This window comes from Misgurnus anguillicaudatus, chromosome 20, assembly GCF_027580225.2.
Source record: "Misgurnus anguillicaudatus chromosome 20, ASM2758022v2, whole genome shotgun sequence".
NCBI lineage: Eukaryota > Metazoa > Chordata > Actinopteri > Cypriniformes > Cobitidae > Misgurnus > Misgurnus anguillicaudatus.
The window spans coordinates 21,416,265-21,433,441 of NC_073356.2; the positions used below are offsets into that span (position 1 = coordinate 21,416,265).

General features: G+C 38.5%; 3 protein-coding genes across 6 annotated transcripts in view; 1 reads left to right on the forward strand and 2 right to left on the reverse strand.

The window, feature by feature from the left end:
* Window positions 1–17,177, reverse strand: part of chrac1 (chromatin accessibility complex subunit 1) — a 443,634-nt gene that overhangs the window by 53,201 nt on the left and 373,256 nt on the right. The gene's annotated exons all lie outside the window — the stretch shown is intronic.
* Window positions 535–16,471, reverse strand: sgce (sarcoglycan, epsilon). Of its 3 annotated transcripts, XM_055219987.2 has the most exons (13): window positions 16,284–16,471; window positions 15,803–15,889; window positions 8,821–8,943; window positions 8,344–8,501; window positions 8,009–8,081; window positions 6,509–6,707; window positions 3,922–4,084; window positions 3,561–3,775; window positions 3,010–3,036; window positions 2,412–2,600; window positions 1,123–1,166; window positions 848–885; window positions 535–750 (listed from the first exon to the last, which is right to left on the reverse strand). In XM_055219987.2, the coding sequence occupies exons 1-13, from the start codon at window positions 16,321–16,323 to the stop codon at window positions 700–702; spliced, it is 1,407 nt and encodes a 468-aa protein (XP_055075962.2). In that variant the 5' UTR covers window positions 16,324–16,471; the 3' UTR covers window positions 535–699. The 3 variants fall into 3 exon arrangements, with proteins under 3 accessions (XP_055075962.2, XP_055075964.2, XP_055075965.1); XM_055219989.2 differs by lacking the exon at window positions 848–885 and having other exon boundaries at window positions 16,284–16,469; XM_055219990.2 differs by lacking the exon at window positions 15,803–15,889 and having other exon boundaries at window positions 16,284–16,467.
* Window positions 15,046–17,177, forward strand: part of ppp1r9a (protein phosphatase 1, regulatory subunit 9A) — a 61,188-nt gene continuing 59,056 nt past the window's right edge. The window contains exon 1 of one of the 2 annotated variants that reach the window (XM_055219980.2): window positions 15,046–15,183. The gene's annotated coding sequence lies outside the window, so the exon portion shown is untranslated. Of the gene's footprint in view, window positions 15,184–15,562; window positions 15,752–17,177 lie in introns of those variants that run through there. The other variant, XM_055219981.2, reaches the window with a different exon arrangement.

The window sequence follows — 17,177 nt, forward strand, 5'->3', positions numbered from 1 at the left end:
GGGTGAACGATCCCTTTAAATAAAATTTATTTGTTTCACATACCACCATGTAAGGCAGGGGTCTCCAACCTTTTTGTGAGCAAAGGTTACCACAATGGATAAAACAATCTGGAGTGCTACTTTTTGATAGTCTACTCAAAACATTTTTGTTTTACTTGTTGATTTTATTTTATTTGTTGATATGTTTTAGTATTGTTTAAAATGTTAATATGTAAACCAAGCCAAGCTAATATAAACAATATGTAATAAATAAATATTACAATTGAGACTATTAATAGAATGTGCTTTGGCGGCACCTCACAGACTCTGTCCTGCGGGCACCACGTTGAAGACCACTGATGTAAGTCTATCACTTAAATATAAGAAACTTTTTTTAGTTGCAAATTTATTAATTTATTTATCAAAACATATTTACTTGTATAAGAGAACATAATAACCAGACAAAACAAGATACTATATTAGGTCATCCCTTTGAATGTGCCTCTATTAGTGGTAGACAAAAGAAAAATATAAAAACAACTTTTTTGCTCATACTTAAAAATGAGAACACGATTAACATCTTGTTTTATTTTGATATTAATACATTTTAAAGTTTTTCTTAGTGTAACATTAGTTCAGTTTAGCAATGTGAATACTCTAATATTTTGTTTGCTATGCATGCACATTTGGCAAGAATAGAAATGTACAAAAGTGAAGCCGTCACAGGTTCAGAGCTTCCGCCACCTTCCTCTCTTCAGGAATACCATTTACCTACAACCAGAAGAGTTTTTTAAAAACAAACTCATCTGATTCTGTCTTAAAACACACAACACCACACATTAACACACATGCAGAGATAAATACTTGCCTCTAGCCTTCGAAAAGTCGACATACAATAATTATCTCCTTTGTTAGCATGAATGAATGAACAGGCATGTTAGACAGAAAACAACATTAAAACCTCGGATGGCAGTTCTTTATCTGTACACTGGGGTTCACTAGAGTGCAATGAAAAAATCTGAACTGCCAGGACCGCCCAATAGAAAAACATCAAAATAAGACTTAAGTCTTGTGGCATCTGCAGTAATTTGCACTTGCTTGAGACGAAAGCTATAGCATTTATTAATGACTTACTGCACTTACCAGAGGTCTGCTGCTGTGGTATTTGGATTTGATTTTGAAGATTCCTATAAAGAAAATAATAGTTCAATTACAAAAAGAGTCATTACTAATACTAACACACATAATTTACTACGGTACACAGCTTTGGTTTTCACACTTACAGCACAAGTCATTTATTACTTTTTGCCAGCATATACAAACACATATCCTAATCTTCCCCTGGAGTAGCATTTTAAAGGACAAGTTTGGTATTTTACACTTAAAGCCCCGTTTTTAGATTTTCAGCCCTCATTTTCGGTTTTGACTGAAATTTGGACATATGATGCTGGCCTGAGAATTTTCGGTTTCTGTTGTATCACCACATCACCTCTACAATGGCTGCATAGGTGCACTGGAACAATCCTTCCTAAAATGCATTAAAATTTCATTTACAAAGACGTTAAAACTCACCCGAGTGGTCAGGGGTGTTCACTGATATGCTCACACAAAAATCGCTGAAAAAATATGCTTTTCCACAGGTGTTTTACCATTTGTTGTAAAACTTGTTGACCTATTTTTCCAAACGCCTCACACCCGTATATTCTTCTGTTGAGACCTTGAATAATAGACACTCCAGCCCAGTTGGTGGCGATAATCCACCTTTGCCAATTGCAAGAATACAAACAACGTTCCCAACGTTACCGTACCTCACAGCACATCTAATACAAGTCAATGGAGTTGGACAAAAACTACGATAAAACCTGTTGGAAAGCATCTTTTGCAGCAATTTTTGTGTGAGCATATCAGTGAACACCCCTGACCACTTGGTGAGTTTCACGTCTTTGTAAACGAAAGTTTAATGCATTTTAGGAAGGATTGTTCCAGTGCACCTATGCAGCCATTGTAGAGGTGGAGGGTAATACAAAAAACACCCGAAAATACTCGGGCCACCATCATATGTCCAAATTTCAGTCAAAACCGTTCTATTTCATCATAAACAATCTGAAAACAGGGCTTTAAGTGTAAAATACCAAACTTGTCCTTTAACAGCAATGGTCAGTCCACAAATAACATTAGGGCATCGAGTGGCAGTAATGCCTACTAAAAACATGAACAGTCTTGGCAACCTCCAGCATCAACCCCGTCAGTGTAAACACGAAATCATTTTAATTAATAGATGTTTAATCTATTCCAAGCTGTTCTCAACTTTGTGAGATTTAATACCAGGCCACTGGAAGATTTAAGCCAGTAACCTACATTTCATCTCTTACTTACTCAAATCCGCCAAACAAGAAATGTTTAAAAATGGCTATAATGGGTAACAGACTCACGTCTGCGTTTGCATGAGCGGCATGCTGGTGGTCTCGTAGTTGTCGGGATGAATGGGCGGCACCACCTCCCCGCTTACAGGATGGAAAACCGGCAGTGTTGAGAGAGGCCACGAGATCTCCCTGTTTTTAGACATGCTGCGAAGCTCCTTAGTTGACTTCTGAATGGAGCTGTGGTGGACCAGCTGAATATCTGGGAAAAAATTGAGAAACTTGAAGCAAGCACAAGATACTGCTTATACAGTACACAACATGCACAAAAGTATAGAGTAGAATATCTGATCAATAAATAAACATTTATTTGTTCAACCGTGAGTCTTAATGTATTACCTACAATTATTACAGGTTGTAAACAATTGACATCTATTAAGCCTATAGGCTAGCCTATATCGAGGATCTGATCTGTCTGTCACTAAAGCAGCTGACCCATTGATGACATCATGAAGACACAGAGGTGATGTCATGAATGAGATGGATATGAACATTACTGTGATGGAGAACAGAAAACTTAAGGAGGGAAAACAGAACCTAGCCAAAGGAAGTAAAAAGGGGTCAAATAAAGTCAATGAAAAGCCAAGACCACAGGAGAGGAAACACTTACTCTGGTGTTTGCATGTTTCTTTTTTCCCTAGAAACAAAACAAAATGACTGAATTAAATTCTAATATTGATAGTTAAACAACCACACAAAAGCCAAAGGGGGGAGAGTCAGGTACGAATGAAAGGGGAATGGAGCGGTGCAGATGGATAAACTGAAGTCTGGTGGTGGGGGGGATCTCCCTCGGGCTGAAGTAGTTCTGATGGTGGGTGACATCATCAGGAAACACACTGGGATTGGCTGATCATGGAAAGGAAACATCTGTCGGGATGATTTTGAATACAACAGATGGAACCTTGGGTCTGATTGTGTCCGAGTTAATGATTAAATGCTGACCATAGAGATGGATGCTTGATGAGGATGGGAAGCTGCTTTTTGGCAGGGATGTGACCCTGTCTTGCTACACCTTTTATCAATAAAGGTGCAACAAGATTTTCTACATAGCCTATAGGATACTGTACTATCCCTACACAGTTTACACCTGTGACTGCAGTCAAATATGTTATTTGTTCATTTGTTTGAATGTGTGTGTTTTTTCACCAACAGTTAACTTACACCCCTTCCCGTCTGCAGCACATGGTGTAACCGATGATGAAGAAGAGGACGAGGGCAACTGCGGAGGGCACAGCTAATGTGACCACGAAGTCAGTAAAGTAGTCTCTACTTTTCAGTGACTGAGAAGGAGGGTTGTACTCTCCGATGTCCAGTAGCACACCCGTGCCAGGATCAGGACGATTACTGTGCACAGGAACAACCTTTGTGATGTCCACCTTGAAGACCAAAGACAAACTGGTTGTCAACATAATTCGGTATGATTTTGTTAGGTTTGCTTTTAATAATATCTGAAGCTACTGTAACAGCAAACATTTAAGCAGTACAATTGAACACAAAGCACATCTGAATATCCGGTGCTCACCAGAGAGATTTTGCACCAGTCGATATTAAACTGAGCTCTGAACTTCTTATCGCAGCTGATGACGGGCTCCATCTCCTGACTGCAGCGCAGCTGGTTCTGCGGAGTCTCCACTTCTCGCAGACACGATGAGAACTGCACGTCTGCGCCTACCATAACATAAACTCTGTGCATGCCAGAGTCTCAAATCAGGGGCTTTTTTAAAAAGTTTTTAAGCATACTTACAATATCGCAACTTTACTGAACAGTATATTTACGTCTAGACCATAAAACTAGTCATTATGGTAAAATTGTTTTTATTGAGATTTATACATCATCTAAAAGCTGAAAATAAGCTTTGCATTGATGTATGATTTGTTAGAATAGGACAATATTTGGCCAAGATTTTAAAATCTGGAATCTGAGCAGTGGCGGCAGGTGACTTCTCTTCCGACGGGCACAGATTAAAAATATGTGTTTGTTGCGTCATGTTAACCTATGTGCATCATGCGTCATGTCAAAATATATGCCTGCTGCACAAGTGTCGAATGGGTGTACAACAGGGAAAATAAGTGTTTGACACATCAGCATCCCCATCAGTAAGGGGATCTCCAAGTGGGCTATTGATACGAAATGTCCACCAGATGTAGCTATCAAGCCATACATTGAACTCATACAAGGAAATCAGAATATCTAAGTATACAAGCTGAGTCATAATAAATAAAGTGAAATTACAATAAGTAATTTCAAGGAATAAGTATTGAACACATGAAGAGAGCAAGGTTCAAAATGGGATAGAAAGCCAGATCATCACCTGAAATCTGTCAGTATTGAGAGAGAAACCCTTCCCCCTATCAGTACTAATTGATATCAGCTGCTTTAGTCCTAATTGATGGCATATAAAGGATTCTCATTACCAAGGAGGCACACAGGAATAACTTTATGATGGGTAAAAGCAAAGAACTCTTTCAAGATCTTCGTAATCTTATCGTTGAAAAGCATTTTGATGGGAATGGTTATAGGCAAATTTCCAGAATGCTGAATGTTCCTGTGAGCACTGTGGGGGCCATTATCCGGAAATGGAAAGTGCATCACTTCACCATAAACTGGCCATGATCAGGTGCTCCATGTAAGATTCCTGTCTGAGGAGTACAAAGAATAATCAGGAGAGTTCTCCAAGAGCCAAGAACCACTTGGGCAGAACTTCAGGAAGACCTTGCATCAGCAGGTACTGTTGTTTCAAAGAAAACTATAAGCAATGCACTGAACCGGCATGACATCCATGCACGCTTACCACGCAAGACTCCATTGCTGAACAAAAAGCATGATGAGGCTCGGTTAAAGTTTGCGAAAGAGAATTTGGAGAAGTCTGTGGATTATTGGCAGATTATGGTATGGTCAGATGAAAATTGAACTTTTTGGCAGTCATTCTACACACCATGTTTGAAGAAGAAATGGCACTGCCCACCACCCCAAGAACACCATACCAATAATTAAGTTTGGGGGTGGAAGCATCATGGTTTGGGGCTGCTTTTCAGCAAGGGATACTGGCAGACATCATATTATTGAAGGCAGGATGAATGGAGAAATGTACCTGGACATTCTGGAGTAAAATCTGCTGCCATCTACCAGAAAGGTGAAAATGAAAAGAGAGTGGATATTTCAGCAAGACAATGATCCCAAACACAAGGCCAAGGAAACAATGAAGTGGTCACTCAATCACCTGACCTAAATCCCATAGAAAATCTATGGAGAGAACTGAAAGTTCATAAAAGAGGCCCAAGGAACCTTTAAGATTTAAAGACCATTTGTGTGGAAGAATGGGCCAGAATCACTCCTGAGCTATGCAGATGACTGGTCTCTCCATACAAGAGGCGTCTAGAAGCTGTAATCACCAACAAAGCCTTTTCTACAAAGTATTAAATAGTGTGTTCAAAACTTATTACCTGTGTCATTTCACTTTATTTATTATGACTCAACTTGTATACTTAAATGTACTGATTTCTTTGTCTGAATTCAATATTTGGGTTGATGGAAACATATGGTGGACATTTTGTGTCAATAGCCCACTTAGATATCCCCCTACTGATAAAAATGCTGATGTGTCAAATACTTATTTTCCCCACTGTATCTGGTGAGTATCTGGCAAATGCGAGCGTCTCTTTTATCATAAACCCATTTAATGGTCTGCAGCAGACACATATTTTGACATGACGAGCCACACACATGAAGGGCTTAATACATGTTGTGATGAGCTTTGCATCTTGCGCCCTCGAAAAATAAGTCACCGGCCACTGAATCTGAGGGTGCAAATCGGCTTGTTGTACAGATGAAGTCCTCAGCAACACATATTACTAAAGATAAATACATTTTTGATACATTTACAATAGGAAATTTACAAAATATCTTCATGAAACATGATCTTCACTTTTGAATTTAGATTTTTGGCATAAAACAAAAATGAATAATTTTGATACAATGTATTGCTTCCTATTGCTACAAGTGTACCCATGCAACTTATGACTGATTTTGTGGTCCAGGGTAACATATAATTTCGATGCTGATGATAAGCCATTTTAGTGTAACTATTCAGCGTGTTTTTATATCTCACCCCTCTTTTAGATCATTGATGGGTAATGGGACTCGTCCGCCTCGGTCAAGTGCGGATGTGATGTTGATGGCGTTGAGCCTCTCGGGTTGCCACACGTTCTTCACAGCACCGAGAAAATCTCCCAACACCTCGCTGGCCAACATCTCCTCAACGTTCATGTTTTTGATGAAGAACTCTGCTTGATAGGGTAGAGGAAACTCTGCCAAACGATCGGAAAGAGAGGAAGACATCAGGCATCATTGTATAATAAGGCGGCTCTTATGTTGAATTGGCTGTCATGATGGGAGGCAGATGGTGCGAGCTATACTGTAACAGTTGCTTAGATGAACACAGACAGAAAGCTTGAAATCTAACACGTTGTACTTGTACAATGACAAATAAAGCTTCATCAAATCTAACACATTCGATCAGTATAAATATAAAGCAGATTTGTTAAAGTGAGATGGCAAATCTGAAATTTTTTCGATAATCCAAAAACATTTATTAGTATGCCCAAATACTCTATACATTATAAATAAACAAATGTGAAAACACCACCGTACAATATTTTACTATGTTCTTACCTCAACTTAGACGAATTAATACATACCTATCTTTTCAATGTGTGCACTTAATCTTTGTACAGCACGTCCTGAATGTGTTAGCATTTAGCCTAGCACTATTAATGCATTAGGATCCAAACAGGGCTGAATTTAGAAGCCACCAAACACTTCCATGTTTTCTCTATTTAAAGACTGTTACATGAGTAGTTACAGAATTAAGTATGGTGGCACAAAATAAAACTTTTGTTTGGAGCCATAGAAATGAATGGGGCTAGGCTAAATGCTAACACGTTCAAGAAGCGCTGTACTAGGGTGGCCATTCGTGCTAGTTCCGCCGGACACGTCCCGAACATGTTTTCGGGTTCGTTCACTGGAAGTCGCGTTGGTTGACCGCATACGTCATCAAGGTTTAATATTTCGGGTTTAATTTAAAAAAAGCAACCGTTATATTTCAAGGTAAGAATGAAACTACAATGATTGTATGTCTTAAAACAAATAAATCTTAATTTTCTGATGTATTTTAACTGAAATGTGAGAACCTCGATGACGTATATGCAGTCGAGCAACGCGACATCCGGAGAACGAACCCGAAAACTAGTTCGCGACGTGTCTGGCGGAACTGGCACGAATGGCCCCCCTACGCTGTACAAAGATTAAAAGTGCACGCATTGAAAAAAAGATAGGTATGTATTAATTCATCTAAGTTGAAGTAAAAACATAGTAAAATATTGAAAAACAGTGGTGTTTTCCTTTAAGAAATAATACTTTTATAACTTTTAGGGTGGTAACTTTTATAATCCCATGTCTGATTCATGACACAAACACATGTATATACTCATTACTAAGGATTATTCTACATATATAAAGAGCTTTCTGTGAAACAATAGGGCTTTTTACTGAGCATACGGCTGCATGATATAATAAGATTTGTTAAATCGACACTGATCTTGGCTCTCACCTTCTGTAGACATGATGTGTATGACCAAGTTGTGCCTGGCAGTTTCAAAAGTGCGTCTGTTATATGCAGTAATCTGCAACACGCAAGGGTGAAAGTTTAAGCTCAGCTCAGGACAGCTTTACATTCATACCATGCAGACGATGTCGGAACCAGATGCAAACTAATAATGTCTTAAGTTTAAAAAGGTAACTTTTTGATCTTTGACCAATACTTCCATTCCAACCAAAAATTACTTTATTTTTAGAAAAATAAAAATATACTGTGGCCTTTGAACTATTAAACTACATATACGAGTCAGATACAGCAGAGACTCAATTCTTAAAAATGTAACACACCTCTATAATGGTCGGATTGCTTACAAGCTCACCGGTCGGTGAGCCATAGAGGACTCCATCACTATGTGGGGTTCTCTGAATATACCTCAGCCATCCAGGCCTGTCTGGATAGCCTTTCAGGTTGGTGTTAAATGTGATTGGGTCATTACTAGCATCGCCTGAAATAAAAAATAATTTATCTTAAAAAGGCTAGTTCACCTAAAGGAATCTTAGCCTAAGTCACCATTCACTTTTATTGCAAAGATAAAGATTCAATGAAAGTGAATGGAAGCTGGGACTGTTGGTCCTTACAATTCTGCTTTTATTGTTTCATGGAATAAAGAAAGTCATACGTGATAGAAACAACATGACAACCTGAAGCACTGTGATATAGTATAAAAGAGGCTGTTCTGTATTTTGAGCTTGCATGAAAAATATTTAAGTGAAATATTTGTTCTATAAAGGCATCTTATTGAGTAAGTGAAATAATAAATATACCTGCTTTTGGATATGGTGGGAACTCCCCTTTAAAGTATTCCCTCTCTAGCACATGAACAAACAGCACTCCAGCAGAAGGATAAACAGTGCGGTCTCCATGCGACTTGGAGAAGATGGTGACCACTAGTGCAGAGAGAAATGCAAATCTAATTATTAGGCAATTTTACAGCAGCTTTGTGTTCACATCTGAAAACATACCCAAAACATAACCAAACATACTGTACAACATAACCAAAACCAGTGACAGTAAATATTATACAGTAAAATAAAATAGAATAAAAAGCGTATAAATATAAAAAAAATATTTCTTTTAATTAATAAAATATTATAATAAAATACTTTTTGATAAGATTGTATTTGTTAACATTAATTAGTTAATGCATTAGCTTACATAAACAATACATCAACAGCATTTATTAATCCTAGTTCATGTTATGTCAGCAATTACTAATAAATATTTAAAAACAAAAGTTACCATTTAAGCCCTGCGACTACACAGATAAAAACAAATTTCCTCCAATATAGCAATTTACAATCTGAAAAAAAAATGCAATGCCATAGAAGAACCACTTTTGGTTTATCAAAGATGCTTCTCCAAAAAACATTTTTTTCTTATGTTTTTATAGTATGTAGTACCTTTTTCCACTACAAAAAAAACTTTTCTGTGCATGTTAAAGAAAAACACAACTGTTTCTCAATATTTTACTTTGTTCCCACCTCAACTTGATGAATCAATACATTTCAATGCGTGTACTTAATCTTTGTACAGCTTTGTAAATGTGTTAACATTTAGCCTAGCCCTATTCATTCCTTAGGATCCAAACAGTAGGCCTGGGCGAAAAATCGATTTAATGAATTAATTCGAATTTTTTGTTGTGGGCGATTTAAAAAATAAGTAATTCGATTTTTTTGTAATGGCGCATTTTTGGCTGCCCGGGGCTTCCGTAGCATTATTATAGCAACATCAACAACATCATAGCACACGTAAAACACAGCTGGGACTTTGATTCCAAGAGGGTGTTTATTTATTTATTATTCATCTCATAAATTGGGGTTACATTTGTCTTGCTTTTGAATAAATTAAAGCAAAATTTGCTTCAACTTGTCTGCCGTTTGTACTTATTGCTTTTCTTAATAAGTGGGGGGGGGGTCGGAAAAAATCCGAAGTCGAATTAAAAAAAATAAAATCGGAGATTTTATTTTTAGGCCAAATCGCCCAGCACTACCAAACAGGGATGAATTTAGAAGCCACCAAACACTTCCATGTTTTCCCTATTTAAAGACTGTTACATGAGTAGTTGCACCAGTAAGTATGGTGGCACAAAATAAAATGTGGCGATTTTTTAAGCAGATAAAAAATGAGAACTATATTGTATGGCAGAAGAGCACATAAGGGCTGGTTATAGTTGTGTGTAGGTCCTACGGCATAGCCGCGACGCACGGCGTAGGTTCCGCGTCGGTTTTCATTTATACTTTGCGTTGTCGTCCGCGTCGACGTGAAAACACACAAGCACACTGCTGGTAGGCAGTATACATGCGTGTAACCACAGTAGCAGCGTGACCATCAAAGAAGAAGAAGCTTGGCAAGTTAACCCACAAACGAAGAAGAAACAGCAACTTCTTGTGTATGATTTGAGAACGATGGAAGTAAATAGGCAACGACTTTTTTTGCAGTTTGAGTTAAATCATTCCTCAACTTGGCTCATCTTTGTTTTCACCATTGCAAATGGAAATTCCTATGACACAGTTTTTTTACCTGATGGAAGGGGTTCTGTTGGATCAATCACAGCGCTTGCGGTCCACTTAGAACTTAGGCTACGCAGAGCTACGCACAGGCTACGGATAACCTACGGCGTAGCTTATGCACAACTATAAATCGGGCTTTAGTTTGCAGCACTTCGACACACTTAGGTATGTATTAATTAGTCTAAGTTGAGATAAGAACATAGTAAAATATTAAAAAACGATGGTGTTTTTCCTTTAAAGGTTACAGCCCAACAAAGGACCATTTTGGAACCTTTATGTTTAAGAATGCAACTGAGATTATATTTAACTAGGATCATATTTCTCTTTCTGTCTAGCTGAAAGACTTCCCTTGTTTATTATAACTTTTGTTTATTATTTATTTTTAATAAATGTATGTAATGGGGTGTTTCTCTTGCCTATATTACACAACTGAAAATATAATTTGTGTAGGAATGTGTGAGAATGTGCTATGTGAGCGAGTGGGTGAATGCGTCTTGAGCATAAGGCCACTGACTCTCATTGGCTGGTGGACGGTAGTACAGTGAGTCACAATCTCTAAACATTTCACAGTCACTTTCACATGCCACATTAATCCCTGTTCACTAACACAACACATACACAGTACGTCTTATTCAAGCATTATTTCAGAAGACTGAGGTAGTTTTTGCAGCGGTTAATAATGATAATATATTACTGCTGGAAGAATGCTTGCAAACAAGCCTTTCCAGTGTCTTCTCCTCTCTCATTTCCATTTCTTTCTGTCTCTTTCTTCACTTCACTGCTGGTTTTTAATCACTACAGGGGAGTGTGCTGCAAATCCCCAGCAGTACTACACTATAGAGCAGCAGTAATCTCTTCATGCCTTCAGATACAAAACATTTCCAAGTGCATTATATTAGGGATGCTCCGATCAGGATTTTTGCTGGCCGATACCGATCACCGATTTGTTGTCTTCGTGATCGGCCGATACCAATGCCGATACCGATTTTTCAAGCTGATATGCAAGCTCTTTGATGACTGTAACTTTTAACATTTTTTCTAGATAAAGTAATACCACAGATGTTGCCTTTGTTATATTACTTGCAGTAATTAGGTATATTATTGTTTTAATAGAGAATCAAATAAATTAGCACAACAAATATTTCTTCTGCAAAGAGAAATTTAATATGCCTTTAAAGCTCCACTGTGTAGGATCTACTCCCATCAAGCGGTGAAAGTCTATATGACAACCAACTGAATTTTACTTTCTAGCCCCCCCCCATTCGGAACGCGTTTTAACTCGTACGGTGGCCCGGCCGTGTCATGCCAAGGTTAACATGGCTTCCAGTAGTTACAAAGCAAAAGCAATGAAAAAAAATGAACAATTTGCAATGTCATTTGCGTGTGATCCATCAAAGCACACAGATTTATGTTTAACATGGAAAAAGTCTGATTGTCATGATATGTCCGCTTAAAATCACATACAAAAAGCAACCATAAACGTAGCTTAGACACTTCTTTTTTCATCGACGCGAGGAAAATATCACACGGGCTGTTAAACTTGGTATTAAGATGTGTTTTCATTGATCAGATCACAAGTGGACGAGAGAGACACATTACGTTTACACTTGGTGTTTAAATCCGTCTCTTTTTGTCCATTTTCGACAGCTTCTCTTCAGATTACTGAGGAGATGGTCTGTGGACGAGTCCCTCTCCTGTCATTTACTCATGAGCTAGAGTAATGACGGGTTTAATAGACACGAACTAATATGTCAGAGTACAATGCTTATGTTTAAGTAAACATTACATATCTGTGTATATGTAAGAGCTTTCTCTGATATTGGTGAAATAAGATCGCTCAACTTTCACACGCTTGTAAAATGAAACGAAAGACGCGCAGATCAGACGCTTTTATCAATGAAAGGCTAAAAATAGCGCTGTACACCGTGTGTTTGTGTTAGAGGTCAGAAAAGATGAAAAACATTTATCTCAGTACCTCAGATTACATAAATGTGCGGAGAGATGGCGTGTGGCTGTTCCAAGACATTAAACCACATGCATGTTTACACTAACAAGTGTTACGCATACCCATGCTATAGTTAGCCAAGGAACTATAAAACTTCAAGTTTACAACATAAACTGTATAGATGTAAACCAATATGCTGAATTACCTGTGGTGAAGTAACCTAGCAACTGCATTGTCCAATGAGCCCCATCTTGGAAAACTAACTCCAATATTGACTTTGGTCTTGATGTTTTTCCTGTCGCGTTGTCGTTTAAAATCCCCGTTTCGCTTCCTTGGCGACTTGTTTTAATGTCCTCGAGAATAGTTCTTCAACAGGCTTTCAAAGCATTAGATCGCAGGTGTATCACGGCGTGCGGCCGAAGGATTCAGTCTAACGCAGGTCGCATATCCGGGCTGCATACGTCATCAAGCCTGGTTTATTTAAATTAACTGAGCATTACATTCGCAAGTCATAAGCATATTACATCAATTTACAATTAACTAAGAATAAATGTCAGCTTTATAATTGTTAATATTCTGAAATAAGACTGTCTTGATGACGTATACCGCCTACACATGCAACCTCCGTAGGCTTCAGCTCGCGGCCAGCTTGAGTGTACTCTGAAAGCGCGAAAGGTGGAGCTTGAATTTCAGGAATGTCCCTCGTCAGCGAATGTATTTCAAAGATGGAGGCACAACATGGATTCAGCCAGAGAGCGACTCGATCGTATGTATTTTAAATAGCAGATTCTACACTTACGAGAATACTTTGATTAGTGGGGTGGAAGGAATTACACATGAATGAGCACATACTTTTGGAAGAAAACATGGGTTTTTGCTAAGAATTAACTAAAAAAAGTACACACTGGAGCTTTAAAAAGGCTTATGTCTGTAAAAACTAATGAAAATAAAACAGTTAACAGTCTTTACTGTATGAATTAAATATACACGCATTCGTATGAAGTACAACAGTTCTGTAGTGAAGAGCAGAGAGTGATTTTATTGAGAGATGAATTAGGTTACTGTAGCTTTAAGACTTGACAGAGATCGCTCACGTGCACTGATGACAGGCTGCTGTGTGTGCGCGCGGCGGGTGTATGCAGACGAGAGCAGCTGTGAGGAAAATTCAAGTTTAAACGCTCAAAACTTTAAAACGCATGCAAATAATAAACTTTTGACATGTGGATGCAATTGTCCGCGATAGATATGTGTTGTATACGCTGTTTGATGGGGATGTGAAGACGGGTCGCGCTGTTAGGACCGAACCGCGTCCTCATAGAAAATACACATATCTCTGTAAAGGCAAAGAGAGAAATGCAAATCTGCACGTCGCTCATGAGCCACGGGTTATAAAAATGCTCTCACTGCGCAAAAATGGTCTCTACCTGCAGCCGCATTGAGGATCCATATGATGACAAAAGTAAACAGAAAGATCGGCTCACGAGATCTGCAAATTTAACGAGGACCGATCGAGTCATTTAATGTCGTTATCGGCCGATACCGATCTGCGGCCGATCGATCGGAGCATCCCTACATTATATAATGCAAAACATTTACTTAATAGTGGATGCTTTTAAAAACTTATCTCACAAACATATTGTGAATATGTCAAAATATATATATTTTTAACCCAGTAGATTTTGATTATGTTAATATGGATATGTGCTTTTCAAAGTTTGCCATTGTGACCCCCTTCAAGAATAACATGATTAATATAAAATTATTTGTTTGTTTTCAACTAAAAAGCAAGTCAAATACATCTGGCATGGCATTAAGGTAAAAAAACTGAACTTTTTTTTTAAATGTGCAAAGATTGCACAAATCCAAAGCATTCAGGAAACGCAAAAAAACACATCTTATTGTAAAGAGCTCTGAGATCAGCTTGTCATTAGTGTCAATATATCACTAACAGTTATGTCCATGGTACACATTGATCTGTTTTCAGGGGTGTTAATGACTGGTTTTGAATAGGGTCACAGATGCATACTTTGAATAATTGCAGTGCCAGATGTCACCCTGTTGGTGCCCTTAGCCCAGAGCCTAATATAAACCTGATAACAAATAAACCATATTACAGTGGCTATAAAATCATCAGAATAATACTGTGTGAACACAAGGCCAACTGAAGCTAATGCATGACATTTTATTCTAATAGATCAACCATTATTGGTTAATGCCAAACTTTTGATGGCAAGTGACCGTACACACGGAGAACCACACACACACATATGCAAACACACAGTGCATACATTATTACAGACCGAGCCCTGCAGTTGGAATGGCTAATCCAGGTTTATGCTTCTACGGGCCGACCTTCACTGGGCCAAATTGAGGATATTCATCATGTGCCTACTGAGAAAAGACCCTTTCTTTCTCTCTCTCTCTCTCTTTCCATGGCACAGTCAGGGATGTCTTACTGAACTGTCGAATCGGCTCTTTGCTGACTTCTCTTTTCCGGTCAGAGAAATTCAAAAGCTTCACAATTTATGGGGAAGAAACAGTACAGACTAATTGCAGTAGTGTGAAAAGCAGACGTGTAATTGTAAACTGTTCAACGTAGTACTGCCTGGAAGTGAATGTTATCCACAAAACTGGGTCAGCCTGTCACGACTACGCTGCAGCCAGGACTCAAGGTGAGAGATGCTTTTCTCAGGATGTCTATTTACCATAATACAGGTTTGCCTTTTGATACATACAATATAAAGAACTTTAAGGGGCATTATGAAAATGCTTAATCTATTATACAAACATGTATTATTCAACATATTAGGTGTTGCATCACACTGCCTACTGCATGTTATGAAATGCAAACAGTTTGTTAAAGGAGAAGTTTACTTTACAACTTTAATAAAGTGAGAAGGATAGTTAATTGATTATACAGGTTGAAGCTTCAAAAGGTTGGCATTTGTTAGGCCCAAAAATGAAAGAGCTGCGTGTGTTAAGACACTTCAAACTTCGACAGTGTTTCAAAACTTTGTGAGTTGACTACCTAGTCAGTATTTGTGGGCTTCAAAGTGCTTTGTTTTTGAACATCTGGTTTTTTTTAATGCCCCTGCGATGCCCAAAACTACTATGTGTGTGCGCGAATTTTTTTATATCAAATTAGCGCGAGAACAATTCGAAAGCTTTTTCTCGCGGTACTTTGATGTCATACAACGGACTGCAACCCGCCGCAAGAAGTCGCACACATCTGATGTCTAGGTAGGTAGCACACTAGGTTTTGAAACACAAACAGTCTCTTCAGTCACTCACCGCCAGTCTGAGACACATATCTTTGTTTGGAGTCGACTAAAGCCCGCATTTGGTCGTGTACGCCATAGGCGAAATGAACAATAAGGGCTTTTATAACGGACACAAAGCAACATGGAGAAAAAATATTATTGTGATCTCATGTAACTTACATTGAGAAAATAATGTCGACATCTTACAACATTTCTCTGTTATGAAGGCAAAATAACCAAACGTGCTGACATTTAACGTTAGCTCTCGTATCAACATCACTACAGCATGTTTAAAACTTATATTAACGCAATTTGCTGTATTAACGTTAACTACAAGCACTGCGATTAACTAACAAAAACGCTTTGCTTCAACAGTCGGTTAATTAAACCAATGGCCGTTAGATTTCCTTATGATGCACGAGAGCTATTCCGTTAGCCAGTAAGCTAGCTATCATCCAGCGGGAAAAAGGCGGCTGTTTTTCCAAAGTCGTTATTCAAGCCTCTATACGTACCCGCTATGAGCCACACGAAAACGTCAAGCGAGCCCATCATTCACTTGCCGCATGGATTATTAACATCACACATTAGGAGGGTCGCTGGTGGTCCTCGCGATGTGACAGCCGTAAGCATCATCATCCTCAGCTGCTCAGATTCCTCCCACTCACTCTGCCAGCGCGTGTCGTGGGAGCTGATGGGCGCTGGTTGGCTGAAACATCTGGCGCAGATGCTGGAAAAAATCACATGCACTATTTACAGCAGTCCGTTGGGTCGAAATGGAAATTGTACTGTACTGAATATAAAAGAGAAATAACAGAACAGTAATATAGGTAATTTTTGCTGATGAATTTTTAACATTATCATTATATAATATAAATATACGTATATAATCACATAATTGTATGTAATAATGTATAACTATTTTGTGGAGGAGCATAAAATTACAGATAATTGTTGTCTGCGCACACACACACGCACTCACACGGACGCACGCACACATTCTGGTTTCCATGTTTTGTGGGGACATTCCACAGACGTAATGCATTTTATACCGTACAAACTGCCTATATTCTATTCCCTTCCCCCCAAACCCTAACCCCAACCATCACCCCAACCATTTGGTCCCCACAAAGTGATAATTATGGTACACACACACACTTTATTAGGTGGCCCAGAGCTGGAAATGGCAGAAATACATTAGGGGACTCTAGTTTGGGGGTAAATATAAATGTCATAATTGTTGTTAGATACAGTAATCATATGTAATTTCATGCAGAAACAGTGGCGGCTCGTGACTGCTCATTCGAGGGGGGCATTTTCAAAATATGTGTTCAGAGTGTCGTGTGTTGCTCGTGTTTTCAAAATATGTGTTTGGTGCGTCATGTGAACCATGTGCATCACGTGTTTTG